General features: G+C 42.2%; 2 protein-coding genes and 1 non-coding gene across 11 annotated transcripts in view; 2 read left to right on the forward strand and 1 right to left on the reverse strand.

Annotated features, from left to right (window-relative positions):
- The window catches only part of OCLN (occludin), a 46894-nt gene extending 25206 nt beyond the window's left edge, over nt 1-21688 (forward strand). For all 4 annotated transcript variants that reach the window (XM_070357569.1, XM_005889348.3, XM_070357570.1 and 1 more), the window contains exons 5-9: nt 7885-8030; nt 14524-14739; nt 16384-16555; nt 18943-18984; nt 20319-21688. In XM_070357569.1, the coding sequence (XP_070213670.1) occupies nt 7885-8030; nt 14524-14739; nt 16384-16555; nt 18943-18984; nt 20319-20420 (678 nt within the window). In that variant the 3' untranslated portion in view covers nt 20421-21688. The remainder of the gene's footprint in view (nt 1-7884; nt 8031-14523; nt 14740-16383; nt 16556-18942; nt 18985-20318) is intronic.
- On the reverse strand, nt 19621-19693 carry TRNAK-UUU (transfer RNA lysine (anticodon UUU)). Its single transcript has one exon. It is a non-coding gene; the product is annotated as a tRNA-Lys (tRNA).
- A 151-nt stretch (nt 21689-21839) lies between the features above and the next one.
- LOC102285488 (general transcription factor IIH subunit 2) overlaps nt 21840-27515 on the forward strand; it is an 85336-nt gene continuing 79660 nt past the window's right edge. For all 6 annotated transcript variants that reach the window (XM_070357567.1, XM_070357561.1, XM_070357566.1 and 3 more), the window contains exon 1: nt 21840-27217. The gene's annotated coding sequence lies outside the window, so the exon portion shown is untranslated. The remainder of the gene's footprint in view (nt 27218-27515) is intronic.

Raw genomic sequence — 27515 nt, forward strand, 5'->3', positions numbered from 1 at the left:
GGGCTGCCGACAGTTGGTATACCGGGCTCTCCCCCGGCAAAGGTTTTGCTGTTATCTGTGGCTTTGGGTGGGGTGAAATGGAACGAGAGTGCAAGTGTCCTACCTTGGGACTGACCTTCAGAACCCAGCAGCATGGAGGACAGAGGCCCTGTCTGTCCAGGGCATCCTGGGGAGCTGCTGTAGACTGTTGTGATGGAAGGTGAGCAGTACTGGAGCTGCCGAGTGTCTCTGGGGCTCTGAACGCAGGGATGCCTAGATTTCCAGCATTCAATATGGTTACATATAGTTTAGCCACTCAGTCACGTCCGACTCTTTGCAACCTCATGGACTGTAGCCTACCAGGCTCCTCTGTCCACAGGATTTTCCAAGCAAGAGTACTGGAGTGGGTTGCCATTTCCTTCTCCAGAGGATCTTCCCGACCCAGGGATCAAATCTGGGTCTCCCACATTGTAGGCAGGTGCTTTACTGTCTGAGCCACCAGGGAAATCCAGCACTCAATAATTGAGTCAATCCTAAATATAGATATAATGGTCTAAACAGGGCAATTGTCTGTGACGTAGAGGAAAACCTCCCCCCTCCGTCAGTGGTTCTCAGACCTCCCCCCAGCCCCTGTTTCTCCTGCAGCAGATCTGAAATGGGGCCTGAAAACTTGCATCTCTGAGTTCCTAGGTGACGTGGATGCTGCCGGTCTGGGGACCACACTGTGAGAATACTCCACACGGTTCCGTGGAGCCAGACTGCAGCCCTAGCCCCGCCAGCCCAGGGGGTTTTGAGTTAAGGTATGCACGTGGGCTTTTCCAGGCAGGGCAAACTTAGAACATGCTGAGGTTGTAGGGAGTGCTGTCGTAAACCGAAGGGGATTTGGAAGGCCAGGTGGTGACTGGCATCGGCTCAGAGTAAGGTGTAAACGCCTGTGACACAGCTGCTGGGGTTCCGGCACAAGACGCGTGAGTATAAAATGCAGTCTGCTCCACGGTCTCCCTTTCTAGAGCCAGGGACCTTGAATGGGATCACTCACTGAGGGTAAGCTGCTCCACCTCACCCCTTCCAAAGCTCCAGCAATTCGCTGACTCTTTCAGAGCTTCAGAATTCCCCTTTGCTGGTGTATGTCACCTGTGGGCAGCCTGCGTTTGGATGGGGAGCGTTGTGTTTGCTAAATCCCCAGGGCCAACTGATCAACGTAAATCAATCAGACTCTCAATCCTGGTCCATGATCTCTTTGTGGGATTAGTGTATTTGGGAGCGTTTGCCTTCAAGCCACCCAGGGTGGAGAAAAGTCTGAGGGAACTTTCCAGAGTCAGAGCCTTTCCAGTCGCTCTTGTTGGGGGAGCATCTGTGAATGTAAAGTATCAGAAAACAGGAAAAACGAGTTGGACCACTTCATGTTTTGAAAACCTGTAGCGCCAGGGCACATGGCCGGGAAGGTGGACCTCACATTGTAAAACTGGAGTACAAAACCTCAGGTTGTAAGACTGGACTTGAAGGCGCTCCTCCCCCTGACATCAGGGTTATTTCTCACTGTAATTACCAAGCAGGAAAAGCCCCCCCGTTTCCGTTTTTGAGGGTGGTGTTCCTACACTGACGTAAACCAAGGTGAGATGACTGGAGCACACATTCAAAGTAATTTTGTGTCCAAAGCTGCTCTCAGAACCATAGTCTGGTAGGCAAATAAGACTCTTCAAAATGAATTCACATTGTATCTCATTCGGGTGTGGCGAGGAGGTAAGGCTGTGGGGATGGTTCCTTTTCTTACAGGGAATAGTCTGTGCCCAGAGGAGATGGGTACTTCATGCCATATTTAAATTACTGAGGTATCATTTGTTACGGCAGAAGTCTGAGCTCGGGAGGCAGGTGGGCCGCGTTTACATCCCCCTTCTACCCTGTCACCTTCTGTGTGACCTGGAGCAAGTTAACTGAACCTTGGAGACTGAGTTTCCCCATCTGACTGTGAAGATAGTTGCATCTTACTCGGCAGTGGTGAGGAACGAATGGGGCCAGGTTTTGCCTGGCATGTGAACTTTCCTCTCCTCCTTAGAGGTGGGTGACTTCTATCAGGTGGCTGCACCAGTGGGGTGCAGGGCCAGTCTCTCTCCTCCTTAGAGGTGGGTGATTTCTATCAGGTGGCTGCACCAGTGGGATGCAGGCCAGTCTCTCTCCTCCTTAGAGGTGGACGACTTCTATCAGGTGGCTGCACCAGAGGGATGCAGGGCCAGTCTCTCTCCTCCTGTGTTGTGTGAGCAGCTTGCAATGCAGATGGAACCAAGAGCAAAATGGGGCATGGCTTTTGTTGGTCCTGCTTGTTCTAATTCTAGCTGATTTGTGTGGAGAGAAAGGTTTTTTCCCAACTTTCTTTTAGAGGAGAGAATTGATTTAAAGCACTCTTGACCTTTTTTTATTTTTTTTCTTTGACCTTTCAATCAATTCCATCCCTGACTTCAAGGTGGAGAGGCTTGCTCGTGCACCAGAAATGTTGATCTGCTTGGTTTGGCAGCTCCATCCTCATCCCGGGGAGGAAGGCTCAGTGCCAACAGGTCCTGGGAGGAGAGCTGCACTGATCCGCCCTCTGTGCCCCACCCTTGGCACCCCACAGAGATGTGGGATGTTTTCATTAATTCTCCAAGGACTGTTGGATGTTACGTGTTACAAAGATTTTTTTTTTCACAAGTGGCATAGACCACTTCTAATGAGTGTAATTAAATTCTGAACAAAATGTTGTCCTCGATATAACTGCCTCTTGTGAAGATCTTTTGAAATTATTTCACTGGAATTTATTTCATTTTGACATTTTAGAAATGTCTTTCTTGATTGGAGTGTGACTCCTAGTAAAACTTGCTGTCATTTTAAGTTACTAACTCTTATTCCTAAACATGGTCGGTGAGTGCTTGTCCTTTTGGAATTTAGCCTCTGTAGTGTGCCTGTTTGGGACTCCTAGGGATCTTTTTCCTCCTCAGCCTCAGCCTCTCTGAGTGTCTTCTGCTGTCTTTTCTTTCCCTTTTATATGAAAAAAACTTTGTCTGTGGGGTAGGGGTCCCACTTGGACCAGGAACTCTCCAGGCAGATCCTAGTGAAGAGCAGCCAGCTGGGCGCTGCCCTGTGAATTTCTGGGCAGGCAACACCCTTTCCCCTCACACCCCACCTTCCCAGAGAGCCTGGGGGTGGATCACCCTCAGGCCCAAGGCTCCTCTTAGCCTCACAGCAGCAAATTCCGGCGTTTGCTTGACTCTCAAACGTTTCTTTCCCCTCAGTACTTAGTAGAAGACATATCTTGTAGAATTTTGTTTTTCACCCTGCTTTCTTTTGCCCCTAATTTCTTAGACCTGCTCTGAAGTTCCTTGAGGAAGACTTCACCATTTACTGTTTAGAATTAAGCCAACTTTTTCTCAGGTTCCAAATCTTTATAAAAACTTACTATAGTTATGAAAATAGTAGGGTTGTTTTGTTGTTTGTTTAAAGAACTTTAGCTACCTCTCGTGGGCATTGTGAGCTGGCTTGGGATCCTATCAATAACAACAGTGAGTCTCAAAAATCCCTGTTCTCACCATAGGACACACAGGTTGAGGACTCATATAATGACTGATATGAGTGGCTTCCCCTCCTCCTCCCACTGTCCTTTGAAAGCAGAGGTTTATACTCACTTCTCGTTGGTACCGTGAGAAAAAGTCATATTTCAGCTTCTTTGGGGAAACGTGAAGCATAAAAAGGAAAAAAAAAATGACCTTACTCCTTGTTTTACAAACACATTTTGCCTCTGCCTCTAGACATTTAACTCCTTTCAAGGACAAGGTACTTCTTATTCATCTTTAAGTCTGGCTGGGCATTTTTGTCAGAAATACTTATCACATCACATGTTTGCATGTCATCCTTGCCCAAAAGTGAAGTCACTCAGTCGTGTCCAACTCTTTGCGACCCCGTGGACTGTATGTAGCCCACCAGGCTCCTCCATCCATGGGATTCTCCAGGCAAGAATACTCGAGTGGGTTGCCATTTCCTTCTCCAGGGGATCTTCCCGACCCAGGGATCAAACCCAGGTTTCCTGCATTGCAAGCAGACGCTTTAACCTCTGAGCCACCAGGGAAGCCCATCCTGGCCCAGGGGCCATGCTAATAATCTTTTCTGTATTGTTCTAATTTTAGTGTAAGTAAGTAAGTGTTAGTCACTCAGTCTTATCTGACTCTTTGCAACCCCATGGACTGTAGCCCACCAGACTCCTCTGTCCATGGAATTCTCCTGGCAGAACACTGGAGTGGGTCACCATTCCCTTTTCCAGGGGACCTTCCTGACCCGGGGATTAAACCCTGGTCTCTTGCATTGCAGCTACCAGGGTATTGCTCCACCAAAGCGAGCACAGCCTTGAAATTTTTTGTGTATGAAAAAGGTTGAAGTAACAAAAGACTTGTACTGGAGGGTAAAGTCAGTGATCAGGCTCTGCAGTTCTGCTGACTCTAGTAGGAGATAAAAGAGCTCAGCCCAGAACAGCTCATCTGATAAGGCAATAGAGCAGAGGTTTATGCAGCAGACTCCAGGCTCCTGCTCTTCGCCAGGTCCTGGGCTGGGCAGGACCCAAAGAGGAAGGCAGGCAGACGACTGTCCAGGGAGAGGCAGTGGATTGAAGCTGAGGCTTTCAATTATTTAAATCCCACTTTTCCATTTACTAGGTGTAGGTCCTTGGGAAAGCTGTCGTGGCACCCTGAGCCCTTGCTTCCTCCTTCAGAGAGTACTTAGTATTGTTACCTGAAAATTGGGTTCACCCTTGGTGGGTGCTGAGTTAAAGACACAACCAAGCCATAGATCAGGAGAAGGAAGAATTTACTATTACTTGGAGCAAGTAAGGAGAACACTGGGGATCTTTTCCGAAGCGGCATCTTTCCGAACAGCGAAATTGAGGCAGTTTTAAGTATAAGTTTTAAGCAAAGGGTACCTGTGTATTTGTGAAGGGGCTTGAGCAGAGGAGAATTCGGTATGGAATATGGGGCAGAGGTTGACAGAGTCCAGGCTTTAGTTGATTCAAGTCAGGAGCGTCTACATCATTCCATCCTCCACCTGGCTGGGAGCCTTAGTTCATGCGAACCTCACAGATATGTTGTATATCCTTTGAGGAGGAGCTAGGAGAAACTCAGGGACATGTTTTGTATCCCTTGAGGAGGAACTAGAACCCTGCTTTATCACTGCAGTGTCGTTTGAGTGTCTTTTTTCTGTTCCTGCATGTCTTGGTTCCTTCAAGATGGTTAATTACTGAGATCTGCGCGAGGGTGAGCGTTGTGGCCACGCTTAGATCACAAATGGCCTCTCTTACGTCAGGAAAACCAGTCCTGGTTCTTTTTCTCCAGGGATCCCCTCACTTACCTGCTTACAGATGGAGTGTTAGATAAAGATCACTTTACAGGTAGAGGGACCCCCTCACTTTACCTGTAAAAGTGTACCTACTGAATGATCCCTCAGTTCAGTATGTGGCGTGCTGTAAGCAAGCAGACGATGGTGGCTTAAAGAGCGGTCCACTGCCTGTTGCAATTAGACACGTGGGAGCAGCGGCACCTGTGCGTAAACAATTCTGTCTTCATTACACACGTGCTCTGGTGGTAGGTGTGTGTGCACAGGTGCTGGCGGGACAGGAGGAGAGGGAGGTGCCTCTCCCAGCGGGGGCACGTGGGGAAGGCCCCAGCAGGTGGGGGCGTGACTGCTACTTGGTAGTGAGTCAGGACTTGAAGTCCACTTAAGGATTAGCCGCAAAGAAAGGAGGAAGGGCGTTCCCTCCTGGGCAGTGAGAAGTCTCTGCAGAGACACTCAGACACCTCTTTGGGGAGGTTTTGGTTTCCGGTTTGCCACGATCAGTAGGAAATCCATGAGCTCTGCACCCTCTGCTAAATTTGTAGAGAGGAAAGAAACCTGGAGAAGAGTTAAATGGTTTTTTGAGAAAAGGAGGTCTTTTTAAACCTAATACACCTTTGGGTTGGCCGGGTCTCTGCCTGTGAAGCTTGGTGATGCTGTCGAGTCCTCAAGAATTCAGTGGGCGCCAGGAATGGTTCCCACCCGACCCCTCGTAGTGGGATCTGAGCACACTCCCTGGTAATCCACCCACTGGTTTCCCAGTTGCTGCCAAACTCCACTTTGAGAAGGAAATGATTCCATTCCTTTCTGACTCATGGGAATACTAAACAATCAAGAATAAATACCTCTATGTACTTCAAGGGGTGGATAAATAAATATCTTGAGATGGGTGATAGAGCAGAGATAGGAAAGAAGCAGGTCAGGCTTTAATGCTGTGCTTTGTGGACAGCAAGATGTAAAGTGTGCGGGTGGCAGGGAGCTGCACTGTGTTGATGCTGGATCTCGTTGCAAAGACTTACGTAGCAAAACAGCCCAGTAAAAGTCTGTTGTTCCCTTCAAATACTTGTAAAACTTCCTTGTTCAGTTCCAACAGCTTTGATTCCAGGAACCAGCATCTCCTGAGTTTTTATTGTGGTCACAAAGGCCCCTGCTGTGATGCCTTGTTATCTTATTTAATTGTCAGAACAACTTTATGAAGCAAGTAGCTTCCCCATGTCTTGCAGATGAAGTGATTGAGGCTTTCTAGAACTTGTACTCAGCAGATCTAGAGTGAACTGAGGTATTATAATTGGATGCTGCTGTTCTCATCACCAAGCTAAAAGAGTCCCACCAGCCCTATTTTTGAAAAATTGACCTTTTTCATGGAAATAATTTTTTGAGTTATCCCCCCCTCCCACCTTAGTTTTATTCCCTTAACTTTGAAACAACTCTGACTTGTCTGGGCTTAGCAGTTATTTTTTATAGCAGAGTAATTTATATGTGAAGATTTTTTGGTGAAATTTAAAGTCTTAGATCTACTGCATGAAATCTAATAGACAATGTTAAAACTCTAATTGGCTGTGATTATTATATATAGATTTTCTCCCAAAGGTTCTCTGGGAAACCTTTCATGTTAACAAGGCATGATCTCCAATGTGTATTAGTTCTTAGGACAGATTCACTCACGCGTCAGCATGGAATAGGAGGGAAGGTAGAGAAGGCAGTGATGCTCTGACTATACCATATAGGCTATTAGTGGTAGAGCCATTGAAAACGTAGAGGGAGAATACACAGATCTTTTATGACTAAATCAGGAATCAGTTTGGGCTTCTTTTTTAAAATTTGAATGTGTTTTTGTTTGTGCGAGGTCTGTGTTGCTTTACAAGCTTTTCTCTAGTTAGGAGAGCGGGCTACTGTCTGGTCCTAGTTCTCAGTGTTGTGGCTGCTCTCTAGCTCCCTCTCATTGTGAAGCATGGGCTCGAAAGTGTGGCACACCCGGGCTTCGTTGCTCTGGAGCATGTGGGATCTTCTCAGATCAGGGATCAAACCCGGTCTCCTGCATTGGCAGGAACTGAGCCACCAGGGAAGCTCCTGGGCTTCTTAATGTGGTTTTAAAATGTCATATTCAGGGTGAACGGATTAAGAAGAACCAATATTCTGTGCTCTGGATTAGTGGTTTTCCAAGAGTGGTGCTCAGACAGCAGCATCAGCATTACTTAGAACTTGCTAGAAATGAAAATTCTCACTATAACTCTAGAGCCAGATAAAATGAGATTAGTCTTCCTAAGATGGGGTGGATAATTATTCCGCCTAATCATATCAGGATGAGAATCAGATAATTAGGATTTTTTTTTTCTTCTTTGTAATTGATTCTGGATTTGTTAAACTAACAATAACACCATTTCTGTGCTGATTTGACTATTAACACTATATAATAACAAGGTCATCAGATACATTAATAGTATTTAATGAGCCGAGTAAACATTAGATAATTTTATATATGATATTTTTCTTCCATTTCTTTCCCCCTTTAAGTTGCAGGCTAAGTAATAACTGAGTCTCTTGGAACTGTTTCCTTAGGTTAAAAACGTTTCTGCAGGTACACAAGACATGCCTCCTCCCCTCTCTGACTACGTGGAGAGAGTGGACAGCCCAGTGGCCTACTCCTCCAATGGTAAAGTGAACGAGAAGCGACCGTATCCAGAGTCTTCCTATAAATCAACCCCGTAAGTAATGTCTTCCTTCTTTTGCTAGAATGAGTCTGAAAAAATGAGATTTGTATGTATTTATAGATCGGTTGCTATTTTGTGCCATTCAGCTTGAAGAAAAAAGAAACATCCAACAGTTTTCACAAAGGCTGAAGACTGGTCTCTGCCTTACAGGTGCAGAAAATTCTTTGTTATTTCTGATTTTGAAGTTTAGATAAGGGTGGAAGGGTGTTGTGGATTGATAGCAGAGCTAAATGTGGTTCTCAGTCTCTCTCCCTGCCTGTAATTATTGTATCTCTTTAATAGAAGGAGGAAATTACTCATTGGTCAACATTATCCACATACATTTTCATTAAATTAGAACACTTCATTTGCATTCCAGAATTCTGAGACTCCTGTGCTCTGCTGTGGTGATGGTGGTTTAGTTGCTAATTTGTGTCCGACTCTTCCAACCCTAGGGGCTGTAGCCCACCAGGCTCTTCTGTCCATGGGATTCCCCAGGCAAGAATATTGGAGTGGGTTGCCATTTCCTTCTCCAGGAGAGTCTCCTGACTCAGGGATCGAATCCAGGTTTCCTGCATTGCAGGCAGGTTCTTTACTGACTGTGTCACCAGGGAAGCCCCTTTGCTGTGCTAGATCCTTCATCTTGCTGGAGGACATTAAACTGATAAAGCCTCTAGATTTTGTTTTACATGTTAAAACAAAGCCTCACAGTGAGTTTCTGGCCTAGAGGGGGTGCCATTCAGGTTATTGAAATAGTTACCCTGAAGCCGAATTCTAATTTACTTTAATGATAAGAGAGAGACATTGAGGATGTTGTTAAGGACTTGAATGTAGTTTTTGCCTAAGGATGATAAACTAGTGTTCCTGTATATAATTCTAGAACCCCAAGTTCCTTCATAGACCAAAAAATTAAACCTTCCCTTTAGCTAATTGGGTCCTTCTACATTAAAGGTTTATCCACTAGTGTTCAAAGTTTTATTTCCAGCCGCCTCTAGTGGGCCAGGTTTGTTGAGATCTGCTCTGCGTGTACAATAGTTCGGGTGCCTGGAACCCTATGGGATGACACTGGCAGCTGAGTTAAGTCTGGGATCAGTTTGAGAATGCTTTATTATTACCCTGGAGTGGAATTTGGAAGTAGACTGGCTTTTTGCCTTACCCTCCAGATACTTTGTTTGGTTCTTCAGATTCTACCTTGCTTTTGATTTCAGTTGTGAATGAGGAGTGAGGAAGAACATTTTCTCTATTCTCCTTTTTCTCTTTGGATTTTGACAAAAGCCAAATCACGTGAGGCTGTGAGAAGAGGTGCGCCGTAGAGATGCAGTCCTTGTAAAAGTTTGAAGCTAGGGCTTGCACAACTTCCATGCATATACAATAAATATCTCTCATTCTTCTTGTGACCAGCTGTGCCTCCCAGTTAATTGTAAGGCTTGCAGGGCTCCACAACATTCCCACATGCTGTCCTTTTTCATGAGAATGAAGATATTGTCACAGATTCATTTGGAGCAATTTAAATATCTTACTTACGGACTTCCCTGGTGGGCCAGTGGTTGAGAATCCGCCTGCTAATACAGGGGACACAGGTTCAATCCCACACACCTCGGAGCAACTAAGCCCGGGTCCCACGAGCCCAGGAACTGCAACAAGAGAAGCCACTGCAAAGAGAAGCCCGTGCACCCCAATGAAGAGTAGCTCCCACTCTCTGCAACTAAAGAAAACCCTCACGCAGCCATGAAGACCCAGCACAACCAAAAGTAAAATAAATTTTAAATAAATATCTTACCTTTTCTTGAATAAATCAGCACATTCATGATGTAAAATTTAAGAGGAGCAAAAAGGGATCCCTTTGTCCCCAGCTATCTAGTTCCTCTCCCCAGGAACAGCTAGTGTTACCAGTTTCTTTTGTGTCCTTCCAGAGGTTATTTTAAATGAATATGCTGGCCAAGTACATATATTGGTTATTTTTCCTTTTAAAAAGTAATAACCTACTAAATGCACTGTTAGCAGTGTATCTCAGTGATTGTGCGTATCAGTATACAAAGTTTGCTCATCTGTTTTATGTCTGCATAATACTGTATCGGATGGGTAGACTAAGATCTGTTTTATTAATCCCACACTGATACACACTTTTCCCTAAAGTTTTGTTATTACAAACCTCAGCAGAGAATAAACTTGCACATTGCACCTTTATCAGTTTGCAAGTATGTGGATATATCTGGAGGAAAAATATTAAAAGCAGAATTGCAAGATTAAAGGAAATTGCATATATGATTTTGATGGGTGTAGTCAAACTGTACTCCATAAGGGTTGTACCAGTTGGTACTTCCAGCATACACCCCAGTACTTTTTTGAAGATCTGGAAAATCCAAATATGATTCTTATTGTTCAGTTAGTTAGTTCAGTCGCTCAGTCATGTCCGACTCTTTGCGACCCCATGAATCACAGCATGCCAGGCCTCCCTGTCTACCACCAACTCCTGGAGTTTACCCAAACTCATGTCCATAGAATCGGTGATGCCATCCAGCCATCTCATCCTCTGTCATCCCCTTCTCCTCCTGCCCCCAATCCCTCCCAGCATCAGGGTCTTTTCCAATGAGTCAACTCTTTGCATCAGGTGACCAAAGTATTGGAGTTTCAGCTTCAGCATCAGTCCTTCCAATGAACACCCAGGACTGATCTCCTTTATGATGGACTGGTTGGATCTCCTTGCAGTCCAAGGGACTCTCAAGAGTCTTCTCCAACACCACAGTTCAAAAGCATCAATTCTTTGGCACTCAGCCCTCTTCACAGTCCAACTCTCACATCCATACATGACCACTGGAAAAACCATAGCCTTGACTAGACAGACCTTTGTTGGCAAAGTAATGTCTCTGCTTTTAAACATGCTGTCTAGGTTGGTCATAACTTTGCTTCCAAGGAGTAAGTGTCTTTTTTTTTTTTTTGTAAGTGTCTTTTAATTTCCTTAACCCTGCAGAAGGGCAGGATGGGGGTGGTGCTAAGGGATATGAATGCAACAGTGTGTCATAGTGATGAACTTGCAGCCTCTGGGGGGTAATAGAATTCGTTGACTGTTGTCGATGGCAGAGCACTGAGTGCTGTGGAGGATTCAGTGTACATCTTCCTGCCGACATAGGGGACTCACATTTAAGTCATAACCTGCCTTTGCTCAGGTGTTTCCTGAAGGTGTTTAGTAACCCACAGGCGCCTCTCCTCACTATTATAGTGGATAGAGAAGGAATTAGAATTGGGAACATTGTCTGAGGTCCAGGTTAAGAATGAGGTACCTCAATACTAAGATATTTTCCCCCTAAAGCATAACATACATTCAGTCAAGAACACTAATCTTGATACAAGCTTGATGAGATTTGATTCATGTGAACACTTAAGTAACTGCCACCACATCAAGAGAGGCATTTCAAATGTTCTGAAACATTCTTTTCTTCATGGATACTCTCCTTTCCCCATCACCACTATTTTGATACCTGTCACCATATGGGAATTCTTATAAAATGGAATCATATGGTAATTACTTTAGTGTCTGGTTCTTCTTGCTCACCATAATGTCCTGACCTTAGAATATTAAGACAGTTAGAATTAATCCTGGATTAGGAAACAGCAGAATGTAGCTGAAGATAGTTGCTTCTCTACCCTTTGTAAGTGGATTTGGGAGATAGCAGGTACACTCCCTCCTATCCTGTTCACACCCAGGACAGGTTATGTGTGTGCTAAGTCGATTCAGTCCTTCCAACTCTCTGCAACCCCGTGGACTGTAGTCCCCCAGATTCCTCTGTCCATGGGATTCTTCAGGCAATAATACTGGAGTTGCTGTGCCTTCCCCCAGGGGATCTTCCTGACCCGGGGATCGAACCCAGGATGAATTAACCTTTGTAAGTCAAAGAAGTAGAGTGTTGATGCAATGCAGAGCTTTCAAGGCAGGCTGACAGAGTGCCAAATGAGATCATTGTCTAGTAGCTGTATTTGGGCTGGTAGGATAATCTCTTAGGACATTTATGCAAGTTGTAGGAATTTGATGATTCACATGAGGCCCAGAGATGGTACCAACTTCCGGCATAGCATGATCCAGGGACTCAAAAAATGTCAGGGTTCTTGTTACTTCAGTAGTTTTATTCTCAGTACAACTTCTTTTGTAGCAGGCTGGCCATGCACATTCCTCAGGCTGCCCTGATCTGATACTCCTGGATTCAGAGTGAAATTTCCTTTCCCAAAACTTACCTGTCAAATCCTAGTGAAAGGGCCATTCTAATTGGCCCTTTTTGGGTCCAGGAAGATGGAGTTGTCTGGTTGACAAGGCTTGGATAGGACCCTCAATGATACATGGTGGTTTAAAAATACTGTATATATTATGGACATCATTCCTACAGTCATGGCAATGATGCGATCAAGCATTTTGTTTCTCTCTCTCCTGGATACTGGGTGTCCTCAGAAAAGAGGATTCTTGTGAATGTCTTTTCAATTTAGTAATTAGCTTGAACCTCTGCCATTTACTGGGCCAGGTACTCCTGGAAATACGGAGTTCGTGTTCCCATGGAGGTTGCAGTCTAACGTGAGTGGGAAAAAGTGCACGATAACTACACTGTCGGGGTGAGACAGAGCAGGAAAGGCATGTGTGTGTGTTTGAGAGAGAATAAAACAAGTGTAAAAAAGAAGGAAGTCAAAAACTACAAAAGAGCAGATTTCCACACCTAGGGGACTGAATCAGATACTAAGGAAAGTGTACAGGTGTTTGTTTCTGGGTTGTGCAGATTTTTTACCTAATTGGACTTGGGTCTAAAAGCAGGTTGTAGATGACCAAGAGTGCACCCATTCCCTAACTCTTAAATTTATATATACTACTTTTCTTGCCAAGCATTTCATTTTTAGCTTTTATGCTCTATCAAGTTACTCTTTAGTGTTTGAAAGGGTATAGGAAGAGGGGAGATGGAAGACTTCTAAGATGAAGATTTATAATATCAATTTCTAATATAAAATTATGAGAGGAGGCCTGCCTTGCAATTTTGGGTGTTTTTTTTTTTCCAATTTCCTTTGCCCTGTAGCATCCCCCACCCCCACTAGCCTCCAACCCCTCAGACAAACCCACTGCATTCTAAAGGTTTTGTTTGCCACCTCAAAGCTAGAAGCATAGTAGCTGGCAGAGTGTCTAGGAACTTGTTAATCATTCACTCACAGAGAAAGTCACATTTTCCTTCCTTTAGAGGTAGTGTTAACAGAGCACTTAAAGCCATGTTAACCTGGATAGAATTTAGAAAGAAAAACTCAATACCATGATCACCTCCAACTACCGCCCCCCCTTTCCCCATCACCCACCAAAGCTTTAGGCATCTGCAAGAAATTAGTTAGTGTGATTAAAAGTCGTAAGACTTTGGCAACAGAACCAAGCAGTTTTGGATCACCTAGAAATCAGTCCACCTTGTGGATAAAACTCAAGATGACAGTTTCTGTAAGTTGACAGCAAAAGCAACAAAAAAAGTTCTTCTTTAACTAGTTGACTTGAATAGCAAGGCTGATGTCGGGAAGTCTCCGGTGCCTTGTTTCTACTCTTGCCCTTCTCCAGCTCTGCTGCAGGGGAAAATGCAGCTTTGCATTTCTGTTACTCAGAAGTAGTTGAGAGTTGCCACAGCTCTTGGTCTTTTATTCCATGTTAGTCTTTGTTTTTTGATGCTTGTGGCAGAAACAGTTTATGCGATTAAAAATCTGATGCAATATTAAATAATTGGTGCTAGAAAAATAAGTGTAATGTTAACTCTTCCATTTCAATCATTCTTCAAGGCTTCAGGCTTAACAGTGCAATTTAAAGAGGTCTTGGCTGAGCCCCTTTACTGTCCACTGGATATTATCACAACATTGTTAATCAGCTGTTTTCCAGTGTAAAATAAAATGTTTAAAAAAATAGGTGTTAATAAGTCCTTTCATCTATTACAGTGTAAAATGCTTTTTAGGTTCTTTGCTTTTAGTTTTTTTAGTTTAAATTTTCAATTTGTTTCATTTTATCATTGTATCTTGAAAAGAGAAGTGATATAAAGGAGTCTAAAATTAGTATTACGGAGAGCTTATCTCTGGGAGTTGGCCCCCAAAGGGAGATATAGATGTGCATTCCTCTCCCCACTCAGCATTCCATGGAACTGGAAGAACCTGTAGAAAAGAAAGGCAATTGTTATCTTCCTAATAGCCTTTTGTGGAGTATGTCCTGGGCACAGGTCAGGTCAACACCTCTTCCAGGTCTGTGGGAGTTGCCTAAAGTGAAGTCTTATATCCATTTTACATAGAAGGTTGACTAACGGGCTCCCCTTACATGAGAGCCTTAAAGGGGCTCGTGTGTATTAGAGGAGCTGCGCTGGTGCCAAGCTGAGCACGGGGAGCTGGGGATGGGCTCGGCGCTGGGCAGGTGGCTGCTTGAGCGCGGGCCCACGCGCGGGTGCCGCCGCCCTCTGTGGTCCCAGTGCTCTGACAAAGGGCGGTAGTGCTCACGGACAGATGATTCCTGTTTTGTTAGGGTGCCGGAAGTGGCTCAGGAGCTGCCATTGACTTCACCTGTGGAGGACTTCCGGCAGCCTCATTACAGCAGCAGTGGTAACTTGGAGACGCTTTCAAAAAGGGTTCCCGCGAAGGGCAGGGCAGGGAAGTCAAGGCGGGCAGAGCAAGACCACTATGAAACAGACTACACGACCGGAGGCGAGTCCTGCGATGAGCTGGAGGACGACTGGATCAGGTACCGGAGCATCTCTCGCTGGAAGCCCTGCAAAATCCCATGGTTTTGGGGGTGTTGCCTCCTTGCCTAGGGTGGGTGGTGTAACCTCATTCTTTGCCAACCAGGCTGGTTTTTGTTACATTTTTTCCCCCTTAGTACCCTTTGTAATAAAGATTGATGTGGAGGGAGTGTGTTTATCTTTAAAACACTTTCCATGCACCCCCGCAAAATGACAAACTTGGCCAGTGCTGTATATTTTTACCAGTAGCCACCCAAAAAAGGTTTGTCAAATAAGTAAAATACACATATAGGAGAACTTTTATTAATTAGAAAATTCCAGACTAGTGTTATGGCTCTTTCTTTTGACGTTTACTTTTAAGTTAAGCTTTCATGATGAGACCAGAGATTCTTTTAAAAGTTTAATCCAAAGGACTTTTGCAAACAGATTTGTAAACAATTGAGTTAACATTTTAGTGTTGTGGTTAAGTTACTTTTTGTGTCAGTGGTTTGGTAATCGTCCAGCATTGATCCCCAGCTGTACTTGGGTATGACCTATAGCCTTTTGGCCCAAATATTCTGAGGACTGGGACACAAATCAGAAATATTTGCTGTGTGAATTGTGGTGAATCAAAACATTGCTTCTCAAGCTGTTAGGAGGGATGGATAGGGCAAACAGACCTAGAAATCCCTTACTCACTGGTGGCTCTCATATTTCATCCCCCCTTGCCCCTCTAGATTTTTGGTCTCATTTAGCCACCTGTCTATAAAATGTTTGCCTATCTTGTATCATGTAAGATTTAAATGCAAACTTTCAGAAATTCTGAATACTCATTTCCCTTCTGAGCAAATCATTTAATTTCTCCCCTCTTTAAAATGAAGATACTTAGACTGTCTTCGATAGAACGTTTAAAATTCCATATTGCTATGAAGCACCTAACCCTAACCCTAACCCTGTGGAACAACTCAGAGTATTTCCTCAGTGGATTATGGATGGTTAACAGCATCACCATCATATGTAAGGAATAGCTGGCATATTGAGAGATACAAGTGATAAGAATTTCAGGATTTTTTTCATAGTTTAACACATTGTCAGATTATTTTTACAGTGAGCATGCATTTTCATACATGTACCTTTTCATGTCTGCTTTTACAATCAAAACGATTTCTGTTAAAGAAAAACAAGACCCGCCCTCCCATTTTCCCACCAAAAAAATGCTCAAAACCATCTGAAAACTACAGATGGTAGCAGAAAACAGGCACCTGTCAATGAGCTGCTCTGCCACTGAAGGGATGAAAATATCCTTTGTATTCATAATTCCAGTTTTAAGACTTTAAATGTAAGTGTCCATTCTCCTGTGATGTTGTGTATTCAGAACAAATGAGTTCCTAAGACCACCCTGAAATTTCATAAATGATTTTCAACACTTATTTCTAAAAACCAATAAGCAGAGTTTTAAAAAAAAACAACAGATGAGCATCAGTGTAAGAAGCATAATCATTCTTAAAAGAACTTCTTTGTATCCCACCTTCCTCTATCCATAAGCAATAGCAACAAAAAGAAAACCAAGAGAATGTCATTCTCCACATGCCACCAGCTTTATTATCTTTGTGGAACTTAAGTCTGCTAAGGATATATAAAAAATCGTTTTCTCTCTGAATTTTTAGGGAATATCCACCTATCACTTCAGATCAACAAAGACAACTCTACAAGAGAAGTTTTGACACTGGCCTACAGGAATATAAGAGCCTACAAGCAGAACTTGATGAGGTCAATAAAGAACTCTCTCGTCTGGATAAAGAACTGGATGACTATAGAGAAGAAAGTGAAGAGTACATGGTAAATTCAAACCTGATAATTAGATATTACATAGAATTTTATTCTAGTCTATGGAGCTACATTATCCTTTATACTAGTATTGATACAGATTTTGCTAGTAATTACCAAACTGTAATTTCATTGAATAATAATTGAAATCCAGTCTTAAAGTATTTTTGAAATGGAACAGTGTACTAATGTAGTTAAGATTTATAAAAAAATAATCTGTACATATATCCCTTCCTGTTTAAAAGAAAATAGCTACATTAATTTTTCTATTTATAAACAGAAAAGAGTTTACTCTTTCTGTAAAAAAAAATTCAAATAATACAGAATGGAAGACAGAAAAATAGATTGTCTTAAATTTTTTCAACCAAAATATTAGTTGTTAAAATGTCCCCTCCCTGCAGAAGTGTACCTAGAAGTGATCTTTGATAGAGAATCATAAGCTTTACTTGTATCCTTCCTGCTTTTTTTTTTTTTAACTCAACAGTAGTTTGTGGCTTGTCTTTATTTTTTTCCCTTGATCACCTGTCTGGGGTCGTGTTTGTCCATGTAAAGTTACTCTTTACTTCTTACGTCCCCTCTCTGTGTTGTGCTCTTTGGAAGGAAGTCACTCTGCATAGATCACGCTTAAGAAATCAGGGAATTATGCTCCAGCTCTTTAAAGGCAGTATACCTACACAAGTTACTTGGAATTTGTCTGCACAGGAAATTTGTCACTTCCATTTATTTAATCATTTATATCAGTGTAGATGCAGGGATATCTGTTCTGAACTTCAGCTTACAATCCAGCACTGCGTAGTTTTGTTGATTGAGTTGCTTTAGCGAGGACCACTAGGAACCCTTTCAGTTGCCTCTTGTGTTTCTCTGACCTACTCCCATCGTTGTGAAGGTTTCTCTTTTTAAATATTTTCTGACATTGCTTATATTTTGCTGTTTTATTCAACAGCAGTGTATGATTATCAACAACAGTTTATGAAACACAATGGAAATCTGAAAGCATTAACGTGCTTAATTTTTTTTAATGAATCTTTATCAATAATAAAGATCTACTTGCTGAGAAAATATTTTTGTATGTTAAAAAAAAACTTCATTATTTTCAGTTTTGTGATTGTACCATAATTTACTTAATAGTCATTCTCTATGAATAGACTTTCAAGTATGTCTCCCTCTCCATTTCCCCGACCTGCCCCTACTAGTGAACCTACACTGGTGAAGCTCTCCAGCCTTGTGCACTTACTTGCTTATCTGCTGGGACGAATTCCAGTATGTGATATTGCTGAGTGAGAGGTTATGTACCTGTAAACTTTTGTTGCAAAACTGCCCTCCAGAAAGATTATATCAACTGTATTCCCCGCTAGTAATGCTCTAGAGGGCTTCTGTGACCCACATCTCACTAACATTTTATGCCTGAAAAATGACTGCCTTGTGTCTTAGATACCAGTATTTAACCTTTTTTTTTTTTTTTAATCACATCATGTACTTATTGGAGCTTCATAGTCCTTTTATGAAATACCTTTTGCCATTTTTAACTGCAGTGATCTGCTTGCTGGTTTTGAAGTATTTGCTTCTTATATAGTTTGTTTATTGCTTTCTTTTCTGTCTTCTCTGTGGTCCTGTAAACCTTTCTCAGTCCATTCAATGCTTATTCACTGTTACTGTGTGCTTGATGTGGAAGTGCTGAGGTTAGAAAGGTCAATCATGTTTCTACCTTCAAAGAGCTCATGTTAAAAAACAAGAGAAACCAACACCTAACAAGTTAAACAGTGGTACTAATGTCATCTTTACAGTATGTATAGAAAGTACTGTAACTAAGTGCTCCGAGAAGGGATAAAGTCTGCTGAAGGCCTGGAGAGTTGAGGGGAGGCTTGACTGAGAGGTAACTATGGCAGATTCTCCAGACAGCAGGGGGGTACATGAGACCCTCACAAGTACAGCCATAAGGGGAACGCAATGGGAATCTGAACGCATGAATGTGCTTAATTTTTTTTGAAGGAATTACAATGTGCAGGACACTGGGATGATAGGAGACTAGATCAGTAGAGAATTTAATGGGGTGCTTGCCCCAGTTTTATCCTGGTAATGGGATCAGAGCTGTGCTTTATGGGGTCCACATGGTGCGTGGACTGCACCATGGGAGAGTGCAGAGTCACAGAACAGAGAGTTACCTGCTGGTGTGATTGCAACGTGAGAAGCATCTCAGTGTCATAAATTTCCCATAACCGGATTCCTTCAGGCCCTCCCACTGACCATAAAGGTTTTGAGAACTTTAAGACTTCTTTATTTTAACTCCTTATATTCTTGTCATAAGCTGACAGTTTTTGCTCCAAAGTATAACATCAGGAGTGTTACTTCTGAAAGAGAAAATGCCCCACTAAATACATTCCTTTGTTTCTTATTAATAGGCTGCTGCCGACGAGTACAATAGACTGAAACAAGTTAAGGGAGTAAGTATCCTAGATTGTAAGATTCTTGATTCTTTTAGGAAGACCTTTTCTAGTATGCGTCTTTAATTTAACCTTTAGAATGACTCTGGATACCTTTAGAGAACTTTAGATACTCTGGTACCTTGTCACACATACAACGATTGTAGACAAAAGGCCCTATAATTGCAAGATGAAAACTATAAGAAGTTGGAACTTAAAAAAATAAAACAAGTAAAAAAGGAAGTTAAAAATACACAGATCATAAGTATACAGCTTGGCAAACTTACACAAAGCAGCCACACACCTCTGTACTGGCACCCCCTTGAAACACATTTCCTGGGTAACCACCATCCTAATTTATAACATCATGGATTAGTATTGCCTATTTTGAACTTTGCATAAATGGAATCATAGAGTATGTAGCTTGTGTGTGATTTTTAAAGCATCTATGCACATGGGCACCCATTTGCTAGGTGTATACATAGGCATGAAATTGGAGGGTCATTGAGCAGTGGGGATCCAGCCTTGGGTAGGGATTGTCAGCAGTGTCCCTGGTTTGTACCAGTTTATAGATTCCTGTTGCTCCATATTCTTGTCAACACTTGGCATCATCAGTCTTTTTCTTTTTATCACACTACACGGCCTGTGGGATCTTATTTCCCCAACCAGGGATTGAACCTGGGTCCTCGGCAGTAAAAGTGCAGAGTCCTAACCTCTAGACGACTAAGGAATTCCTAGAAATTTCATGAATTTAAATTCAAGACTAAAGGGATTTCCCTGGTGGTCCAGTGGCCAAGTTTCTGAGCTTACAGTACAGGGGGCCCAGGTTCAATCCCTGGTCAGGGAACTAGATCCCACATGCCACAGCTAAGAGTTCACTCGCCTCAACTAAAACTTGCACGTGCCACAACTAAGACCTGTGCAGCTAGATAATTTTTTTTTTAATTCAAGAGTTTAATGGTGTATATAGTAAAATTTCCTTCTCATTCCCCATTTATCTAGTTTCCTTATTCTAAGTCAATCCGTATAACCAGTTTCTTGCTTTACTGATTTTTTTTTTCAAGATCACGTGTTAGCCAAAAAGGCCAATACATTTTCTTGATGGCTTTCCAAATCATTAGAAATGAGTGTATCCTTTGAGATATGCTTGAGCAGAGAGAATCAGCTGCTCACGTGGTTAGAGGTGCTGCCAGGTGCCTTGTGCGTGTCGCTTCATTTAACGCTCCTTGCAATTCTGTATGACTAATATTCCCTTTTTGTTGTTGCTGTTCACTTCTGCCGTCCCAGCAGCTAATACATAACTCGTTTTTATGTTATTAAACTTACTCGATTCTTTTCCCCCCGCTTTTTTTTAGTCAGCAGATTACAAAAGTAAGAGGAATTACTGTAAACAGTTGAAGAGCAAATTGTCACACATTAAGAAGATGGTTGGAGATTACGACCGACGGAAAACATAGACGGCAGATGCCACATTGTTGGAAAGGTTAAGAAGTATCTGACTGACATCTCTGCAATGTTATCAGGAGTCAAAATGACTTTGGGCTCTAACCCGGGAGGCCAAATCTCTCTGATCATTACAGAGTTTTGGTAGCTTTAATATCATCAGTGTTGAAGCAGTTTATAAATAGCTTTTGATAATCAACTGGGCTGAACACTCCAACTAAGGATTTTATGCTTCAAACATTGGTTCTTGTGTTAAGAACTGTTATTTGAGGTTTTTAAACTTTTCAGGAAGGTCCTGGAGTGGACTGTGCTATGAACTTTGACATCCTGGGCAATCAGGTCTTAATACCTAAGAGTGTGCTCATTGGGTCGGTCTTGTAGGGGGTAGTTTAATCCTCCCAGAATTCTCCCTTCAGGTAACTGTTACTTATAAATAAATAATCATTCATTTTCAGATAAGGAAACTGGGCCCTTGCAATAAAGTTTGAAGTGAAACTGCTTGTTGGCTAGCTTGCAGTTTTGGTTAAGTCTATTTTATGACTCCATTGATAAAGTCTCCGGCCTTTTCCTATTTTAGCTACTATGAATACTGAATTCTACCAACCGCCCTATTGATTTTTTGTGTGTGTATAAATGCTTAAGAGCTTTTTATTTCATGTTATCCTGGTAATAAAGATCATGTAAAAGTAACAAATGTATGAAATTTGAAGATTGTAAATACATGTTTACTTTTGAAAAATCAAAGTTTAAACCTTCTGGTTAGAATTTTGTTGTGTATTTTTAAATGCCTTTTATCTTTGATGGTTTACATACTTTTTTAAAGCCAACTAGGCGTTTCCTTTTTATCAAAGTATCTAATTACATTTATAATTCACTTCTGGGAATGTTCAAGTTTTGTACATATTTTATAATTATTAAACCTGGTGTTTTCTTTCCATAATATACCTTTTTGACATCATTAGTGCTGTTAATATTAAGCTGTGGAAAACTACACTCGGAAGTTGTATTTGTTGTTGTTTTAAATTATTTTGGGTGCTGTGCTGGTTGGTAGTATCCTAAATCCTTTGGCTAACAGAAGGCTGACTTGTCTGGAAATGGAATCCAGTATCGTAAAGCACCAAATTATTTCAAATGGTGCCCTTTAATTCTCAGCATTTTTTTTTAATTCAATATTTTCCTGGTAAAGTAAAATTAGCTGATAATACTGGATATATAGCTAACCAAATTGACTGTGATTATCCCCTCAGTTTAGAACTCTCATTAAAATATATTGTTTTTAATATATTAGTCTGAATCATTTTCCAAAGATAAACTTTTAAATAAGGTTTCCATTATAACACTGACTTAGTTCTTCAAGTTGGAAAAATTCTTAATTTTCCGTGTATTGCACATGCTGACTACAGAAGGTAATAGTTTGTTTTTCATGCCTTTTGGAGTCATGCCAAATAGTGAGGACTCTCTTGAGCAATGTAATTGATTTTTTGTGTGTGTTAAAGTTTAAACTCTATTCTAGGAAGTCAGCATAGTTTACGAAGGCACGTTTGCCAGTGTTGTGATGAAACAAAGCTATTCAGCTGAATGCAGAAAATCAAGTAGCATGAGTTTGCATTATAAAATTGTGCCATAAAATTGGACTTTGAAAGTTTAAAAAATCATTTTCCAAATGTGGTACTTACACTCTTGACCACTCCAGGAGTCAGGATCAGGATGGAGGGGAGTGTTGGCTTTCCCAACCAGGAGTAGAACCTGTGCCCCCTGCAGTGGAAGTGCAGAGTCCTAACCATTGGTGGTGGTGGTGGTGGTGGTCTAGTTGTTAAGTCGTGTCCAACTCTTTTCGACTCTATGGACTGTAGCCTGCCAGGTTCCTCAGTCCATGGGATTTCCCAGGCAAGAATACTGAAGGGGGTTGCCATGCCCTTGTCCAGGGAATCTTCCCCATCCAGGAATTGAACCCAGGTCTCCTGCATTGCAGGTGAATTCTTTACCAACTGAGCCATCAGGGAAGCCCTCCTAACCACAGGACTGCCAGGGAATTCCCCTGGGGGATTGGCATTAACCAGTGGGATATAATTTTGAAAAACTACTCAGGCAGTTTTCTAGTCTGAAAGTTGGAGGTTTAGCTTAGATTTCAGAGATCTCTTCCATCTTTGATCTTCTGTGGTTATGTTTGCATTATGCTTTCCGCTATAAACCACTGTTCCAAAGATTTTGTTGAAAAAGCACATGATTTGTCTGATGAGAATTCACAACATAAAGTGATTCCCTTACATGTGTGATTCTGGATTACAAGTAGATAAGATCAATATTTTAATTTCTTTTTATTTGGAAAAATTTAAAGAAACACAGAAAACTATGAACATTTAAACCCACCACCCAGAAATAACAAGTGTTAATATTTTGTCATATGTGCTTTGTATTTTTTGAAATAAATTTAAAACTATAAGTATTTGTAGTAACATAGTATACACATATATGGAATCTAATTTAATCTTTATGATAGCCTCCTGACATAACCATTTCTCATTCTCATTTTACAGATAAACTAATGATTTGATAGGTTAATTGGTCCATTGTCTGATTAGCAAGTGACTAAACTAGGATTGGGATGATCTGTTGGAATATTACCTTCTATATTCCCATTCTAGGTTGACTTTGTTAATAAATCAGCAGGTTGGATCAGGTTGGATAAGGTTGGATTGTTCTGTCTGCTGTTATTAATCCTGTTATAAATTTGAGTGCATTTGACCCTGGACCCTTGAACAACTTGGGTTTGAACTGCGTGGGTCTATTTATGTGTGGATTTTTTTTTTTTTTTCATTGAACACATACTATATGATCCATGAATGCAGAGGGCCAACCGTAAGGTTATATGTGGATTTTTGACTGCTTGGAGGATCAGCACCCCCAGCTCCCTCATTGTTCAATAGTTATCTGTACTTTTCATTAGCGTAAGGTGCTTCATGTAGAAGATCTGCAGTATCTGTGAATGCCTGAATGGGTATGCCTGTGTAAAGAAGAGTCAGGGCAGAAAACTGCTTTAACCATGACTCCAGGGATCTTAAGTTGAGGTTGAAGCAGACAATCTCCCTGCTTCAGAGTTGGGATAGAAGTATCTCCCATCTGTTGTTCAGTCACTTAATCGTGTCTGATTCTTTGTGAGCCCTTGGACTGCAGCATACCAGGCTTTCCTGTCCTTCACTGTCTCCCAGAATTTGCTCAAACTCGTGCATTGAGTTAGTGATGCCATCCAACCATCTCATCCTCTATTGCCCCCTTCTCCTTTTGCCTTCAATCTTTGCCAGCATCAGGGTCTTTTCCAATGAGTTGGTTCTTTGCATCAGGTGGCCAAAGTATTGGAGCTTCAGCTTCAGCATCAGTCCTTCCAATGAATGTTCAGGCTTGATTTCCTTGAGGATTGACTGATTTGATCTCCTTGCTGTCCAAGGGAATTTCAAGAATCTTTTCCAGAACCACAATACAAAAGCATCAGTTCTTTGGCTCTCAGCCTTCTTTATGGTCTAAATCTCACATCCATATGTGACTACTAGCAAAATAATAGCTTTGACTATACAGATCTGTTTCAGCGAGGTGATGTCTCTGCTTTTTAATATGCTGTCTCTGTTGGTTATAGCTTTTCTTCCAAGGGGTAAGCGTCTTAATTTTGTGGCTGAAGTTACTGTCCACAGTGATTTTGGAGCCCAAGGGAAAAAAAAATCTGTCACTGTTAGCACTTTTTCTCCATCTGTTTGCCATGAAGTGATGGAACTGGATTCCATGATTTTAGTTTTTTGAATTGAGTTTTAAGCCAGCCTTTTCATGCTCCTCTTTCACCTTCATCAGCAGCTCTTTAGTTTCTCTTTGCTTTCTGCCTTTAGAATGGTATCATCTGCATATCTGAGGTGGTTGATGTTTCTCTGGGCAATCTTAATTCCAGTTTGTGTCTCATCCAGCCCGGCATTTCACTTGATGTACTCTGCATAGAAGTTAAATATACAGCCTTGATGTACTCCTTTCCCAATTTCGATCCAATCCATTGTTCCATGTTCCAATAGTTTTAACTATTGCTTCTTGGCCTGCATATAGGTTTCCTTGGAGACAGGTTAAGGTGATCTGGTATTCCCATCTTTTTAAGAATTTTCCACAATTTCTTGTGATCCACACAAAGGCTTTAGGTTGGTCAATGAAGCAGATGTGTAGATGTTTTTCTGAAATTCCCTTGCTTTTTCTGTGATCCAGCAGATGTTGGCAATTTGATCTCTGGTTCCTCTGCCTTTTCTAAATCCAGCTTGTACATCTGGAAGTTTTCCAAGACTGAGCTGGAGGAATCTAAACTCAATCTGCTGGCAGCTCATGGTTTTAATAAACTAGATGAAGGACATATATGACATCTTTTTCTAGATGAAGGACATATATGACATCTCTTTCTAGTGTGAATAGTTTTCATAAACAAAAATACCTAAGTAACTGGGGTAGTTTTTAGAAAATGTGAAAATAACCCCACTTTGGAGTTAGAAAAAGAACATGGACATACAACTAGGATTTTTGTGACTGCAAAACGTGGAAGGGTGTCTCCCCAAAATTCCAGTTGCTGCCATGGGACCGCTTGCTGTTCATGCATATGTTGTCCTATTCTTGTTGCTTTGTTGTTGTTCAGTCGCTAAATTGTGTCTGACTCTTTGCAACCCCATGCAGCATGCCAGGCTTCCCTGTCCTTCACTACCTCCCGGAGTTTGCTCAAACTTATGTCCGTTGAGTTGCCAGGTGACCTTGGACAAATTACTTATCCTTCCTATGCCTAGTTGGCTTATATGTACAAAAGACACTTGTACCTAAATCATGGTTGTTATGAAGGTAGTTAATGTGTGACTTAGAACAGTCCTTGTCAGAAAGTCAATAATAAATATGGCCAGTTACCCCTATTTTTCAAAGCCAAATGGTGAAACTTTAAACAAGTTTTTAAAAGTAAACTGGGTTTTAAAAGTACATGTATCAACCCCATTCCACATACTTGGTGTGTGCTGAATACAGCTCTACAGTGTAAATTCTTTTTAATTTTAGGCAGATAACTGCATTAGGTTTGGCATTAAGACCATTCACAGGTAATGAACAAATGCTTTAAAAGATGGTATAGAGTTAACATCAAGATAAAGATTATTAGATACTCATAAGCAATTCTGGAGGTTTTTAATGAGTCTGAATGATTGAGGTTCCATCTAAAGGTATTGCCGTAGCCAGATTCACCTCTCCCAGTCTTTGTACAGTTTGAATTTCAGCTTGATCCACTGGCTGAGCCATTTACAAATTTCCTAACTCTGTGGATTGTGTCCAGCCACCCATGGGCAAAGAACAGATTGTTCCATTATTTAAAGTTGCTCCTTAGTTTTACAAATTGAAATGTTTGGCTAGGTTATATTGTTTCTTTTTTCTACCACTTTGTACACAAAATATTATGTTAGTCATAATAATGGCAAAAGATTACCATGGATTTATGCATTTTTGTTTTTCCTTAATACCATTCCTACTTGAGCTAAGATCTGAGACTGAAAGATATTTAGAGGAGAGTGAACTTCACAGTTGGGAAGAGCTTGAATAATTCAGCCTCCTGTCCACAAATATGCTTTAATTTAAATCTATTGGCAAACCCTCTGTCCTTTTCCTGGTTTTCCATAGTCTTCCCAGTCAGCTGGATGGTAAACACAAATGAGAAGCTTGGGGCTTGGGTGGCAGCTGTCTGTCCGGTGGGTTTGTATCCCGTCTTGGAACAGAATAGCCATTCAGAACAGAGAGGGAGACAGGAGGAGTGTGGAGATTGTGGAAGGAAAGGAGGGAGGAGACAAGGAAATGAAAAGGAAAGGGGTGGAGTCTGTATATAGAGTCTTGAAGTCAAAGATGTGGAGGAAGGCAACGATGGAAGCCAACTGGCACTGGGAATCAGTAATGCTAATTTCCTCTAAAGACAACAACACCATTAAACAATAAGACCTTTTCTTCTGGGGATAAATAAAAGGAGCTGCTGATGGACGGCAGTTCCCTGAGCACCTATTTTAAACTGCAACCCTTTTCCGCTTCCCTGGTGGCTTTGATGGTAAAGAATCCGCCTGCAATGCGGGAGATGAGTTGGATCCCTGGATAGGTAGAGCCCCCAGAGAAGGCAATGACTAACCACTCCAGTATTCTTGCCTGGAGAATTCCATGGACAGAGGAGCCTGGCGGTCTACAATCCATGGGGTCGAAAGAGTCGGACACTACCGAGCGATAACACTTTCACTTTTCACTTTCCTCTTCCTTGCTTCATTTTTCTCTATGGCACCATCACCATTTGATACAGTATATTTTTCTTCACAATGTCATGAGGGCACGGATTTTTGTCAGTTTTTCACTACTATTTCCTCAGTACTTAGAACTGTATCAGTCCCAAAGTAGGTGCTCAATAAGTATTTGTGGCTTTTAGCACGGGCAGCAGAGGAGTTCCGGAAAACCGCTGCACTGCAAGTTGGCTCAGCTGAGACTGCCGCTGGGGTCATCCAGTCCTCAGATCCTGTGTGGACGGCTACTAGGCCTCCGAATTTCCAAGAGCGAATGGCTACCACCCTCCTGCCTCTTTGTGAATAGCGGGAAGGGTGCAGGAGGTGCTTCCCACACCCAAAGTCAGTACAAGGTTGCCGGGCCAGTGAGCGCCCGGCTCGAGCAAGCGCCACTCCCAGCAGTCGGAACGTTTGCGCGTCACTACCGCGCGCGGCGGAAGGACTTCGGCGGAGCACTTAGAACGGATTGAGCAGAACTTCCGGGAGAACAGAGCTCGGCAGGACAGGTAAGTCAGTGGTAGAGGATTTCCCGGAGCCGCGGCGGACAACCGCCGCCTAGGAAGCAAGGCTGGGAGCGGAGGCTGAATGATCCCGAAACGCCTCATAGGGAAGAAGGGTGTGTGGAAGCGTGTGGAGGAGAAGGAGAATTTCCGTCTATGAAGCTGCATAGAAGCATCTATCTAGGGCAGCAGTTCGGAGAGTGACTCTCTTTTCCTAAGGCAGGACGCAAATGCGGCCCTGGGTTTAGCTTGTGACCAGCCTCCATCTGTGTGGCCTCAATAGAGTTACCAACCTCTGAGCCTT

This window comes from Bos mutus, chromosome 20 (genome assembly GCF_027580195.1).
Source record: "Bos mutus isolate GX-2022 chromosome 20, NWIPB_WYAK_1.1, whole genome shotgun sequence".
Lineage (NCBI taxonomy): Eukaryota > Metazoa > Chordata > Mammalia > Artiodactyla > Bovidae > Bos > Bos mutus.